This window comes from Chrysochloris asiatica, unplaced genomic scaffold (assembly GCF_000296735.1).
Source record: "Chrysochloris asiatica unplaced genomic scaffold, ChrAsi1.0 scaffold00381, whole genome shotgun sequence".
Taxonomy (NCBI): Eukaryota; Metazoa; Chordata; class Mammalia; order Afrosoricida; family Chrysochloridae; genus Chrysochloris; species Chrysochloris asiatica.
In genome coordinates this window covers 1,377,684-1,381,030 of record NW_006408899.1, presented here as the reverse complement: position 1 = coordinate 1,381,030, position 3,347 = coordinate 1,377,684, and the positions used below count along the sequence as shown (strand labels likewise).

Genomic DNA, 3,347 nt, shown 5'->3' with positions numbered 1-3,347 from the left:
TCTTAGTTATCTACTACTTCTATAATAGAAATACTGTAAGTGAATAACTTTAACAACAGATTAGTAGGCTAGAAGTCAAAATTCAGAGAGCTGGGTCTAGGAGAAGACTTTCTTTATTTGTTGGCTCTAGAAAAACGTCCTTGCCTCCTTTCAGCATCTAGAGGTCCAACATTCCTTGGACATCTCCATGAGTCTTGACATGAATTTTTTCTTGCATATAGGAGCTTCACAGTGCAGGAAGCCCAGGTCCAAAGAATACACTACACTCTCAGCTCTTCTTTCTTGGTGGCAGTAGATCTCTCTTCTCTGTTCACTTTTCTTTCATTTTGTCTCTTATAAAAAATTTTGCATGTCACACTTCTGGTAATCCCTTTTACATCATATCAGAGCCATGATGAGATTAAAGGTAGTTTTGTTGTTAAGTGTCATAGAGTCAGTTTCTACTCATAGCTACCCTGTGTAGGGTTTAATTCTCTTATCGGTTTATCAGACCACATTGCATCATGAGAGATCATCACATAACTGCAAAAGCACTGAGAATCATGGCCCAGTCAAGTTGACACATATTTGGTGGGGGTGAGGGGGTACAATTCAATCCTTGACAAGTAGTGGTGGTTGTGTGCTGTGGAGTCAGTTCCAACTCATAGCAACCCTGTATAGGGTAAATCTTTAAGGGAGCAGAAAGTTTCATCTTTCTCTCACAGAGTGACTGATAACAAAGTAGTCAAGAAACTGTTTAGGCAAGACCAGAACCAAAAAAACAAACTTATGACATTGAGTTACCTCTGACTCACTGCAACCTCATGTGTTACAGAGTAGAATTGTTCCAAAGGGTTTTCTAGGTTATGATCTTTACAGTTAGTAGTTCACAGCTTTTTCAGCTAAGCTTCTGGGTGACTTCAAACTGCTAACCACTTGAAACAGACAAGTTCCTCATTTAAATCTTGTTGTTAAATGCCATCGAGTTGGTTCCAACTCATAGCAACCCTGTAATGGGTTTCCGAGGAGTGGCTGGTGAGTTTGAACCACCAATCTTGCAATTCAAACCAACCTTGAAGTCAAGTACTTATCCTACGGTGCCACTCCAGGACAATTCCAAAAATTCCTAAGTAGTCATAAGTCCCTGTGGGTCTTCATTTAGCAGAGTGGTGCTGTAAAAAGACCTACAGTTTGTGTTCAAATACTTGATTTGACACATTAATTCTGCTATTATGCAGCTCTAGGCAAGTCATTAACACCCCTAAGCTTCCATTCCTCCATGTATAAGGTAAAGGTACACATAACCACTCTTTAGATTCCATATAGACATCATGAGGATCAAAAACAGATGAGCTGTTGTAGATAAAAACTATAAATCATTGTGCACATATAAAGAAGCTACTCTTGCAGAACATAACATAAATCACTATCAAAATGGACCACAGTTCATCCATCTCCCTCTAATCACAATAAGGACATAGGACCCTTGAGTGTGGTGGTTCTTCCTATCAACCCAGTGTCTTTGCATTGGAAAGAAGAATCATTAGGGTACAGAATTTCCAGTACATAAAAAAAGAAATCTCTTGTCCACATGTTTGTTCTGAGCAGTCATGAGAACCTGGATGCTTAGAAAGCCTTGTAGCAATATAATAAATGGTTTTGCTACTTCATGACAACATATTCTTAACCCTCACAGGCACACCTGGAAGAGGGTCTTCCCCACCATGAACCAGGGCAACCACACCAATGTGAAGGAGTTTGTCTTCCTGGAACTCACTCGATTTCAGGAGCTGGAGTGTTTTTTGTTTGTGGTCTTCCTTATTGTGTATGTAACAACGATATTGGGCAATGTCCTCATCGTGGTCACCGTCACCTGTGAGTCCCGCCTCCACACTCCCATGTACTTTCTCTTACGCAACAAATCACTCCTGGACATTGTTTTTTCATCCATCACTGTCCCCAAGTTCCTGGTGGACCTTTTATCCAAGAGGAAGACCATTTCCTACAATAGCTGCATGACACAGATCTTTTTCTTTCACTTTGTTGGTGGGGCAGACATATTTTTCCTCTCTGTAATGGCCTATGACAGATACCTTGCAATTGCCAAACCCCTCCACTATGTGATTATTATGAGGAGAGAGGTATGGGTGACCTTGGTGGTGGTTTCCTGGGTAGGGGGTGGTCTGCATTCAATTGCCCAGATAATTTTGTTGCTTCCACTCCCTTTCTGTGGTCCCAACATTCTGGACGCCTTCTACTGTGATGTGCCCCAGGTGCTAAAACTGGCCTGCACCGACACCTTTGTTCTAGAGATTCTCATGATCTCTAACAATGGGCTAGTGACTCTGGTGTGGTTCTTCCTCCTCCTGGGCTCCTACACTGTTATTCTGGTGATGCTGCGATCCCACTCTGGGGAGGGGCGTAACAAGGCCCTCTCCACTTGCACCTCCCACATCCTGGTGGTAACTCTCCACTTTGTTCCATGTGTTTACATCTACTGTCGGCCCCTCATTGCACTGCCCATGGACACAGCCATAGCCATCAATAATACAGTCATCACCCCCATGCTGAACCCCATGATCTATACACTGAGGAACCAAGAGATGAAGTCAGCCATGAGGAGACTACAGAGACGACTTCAGTGTTCTGAGAGCAATAAACTAGGATGAGGGAGTAATATTGAGTCTGGAAATCCAATTTTCTCAAACTTTTAGCCTAAGGTTAAAAAACGGCTAGTTCTTTGCTCCTCAGTCATTTCCCTGTATATCTTCCAGGTCACAAACCCCTATTTTTCTCATTGATTAAGTCAACCTCAACCCCCAACTCATGGGGACCCAGGCACAATGGATATGCATTATTCCCAGGATGGTTTGCAGATTAGACTGCTGTGATTTTTGGAAGTAGACCAGACTTTTCTCCCTAGTCTGCCTTAGTCTGGAGTACAGCTCTTATACATCATCATTTCTTCCGATCATATTAGCTACTCTAGTTTCAAGAAAAAGATTCACACACACCTTGAGGATCTTCCTCTCTTCTCACTGAGGAGTACAGACAATCCTTACTAAATTCTGACTCTTCAAATCAAACGCTACTGCAAATCTCTGTCACTCAAAGGAAGTCTTTACATCACTGAGTAGAGTATTTAAACAATGTGCTTTATTCATAAAAGCATATAAATACACGTTATGTCATGTTCTTCAGGTGTTTTCCTACCATTGGTCTCTACAAGTTATAAATCTATGCCTATGATTTAACAATAAAAATAATTTGCGGCAAAGTTATATAAACCTCTTAGACATAACCAAACACCATGAGAGAATGAGTCACTGACTGTGCCAGTTTTAAGTTTGGCATTGTCTCTGACTCTA

The 3,347-nt window shown here is 41.6% G+C and overlaps 1 protein-coding gene across 1 annotated transcript; it reads left to right on the top strand.

Moving 5' to 3' along the window:
- Positions 1-1,703: 1,703 nt before the first annotated feature.
- Positions 1,704-2,648, top strand: LOC102829558 (olfactory receptor 4D6-like). The gene has a single exon (XM_006876470.1). It carries the CDS (start codon positions 1,704-1,706, stop codon positions 2,646-2,648), a length of 945 nt encoding a protein of 314 aa, XP_006876532.1.
- The last annotated feature ends 699 nt before the right edge of the window (positions 2,649-3,347 follow it).

Coding starts and splice junctions, on each gene's coding strand:
- LOC102829558 (XM_006876470.1), top strand. CDS start 1,704: ATGAACCAGGGCAACCACACCAATGTGAAGGAGTTTGTCTTCCTGGAA.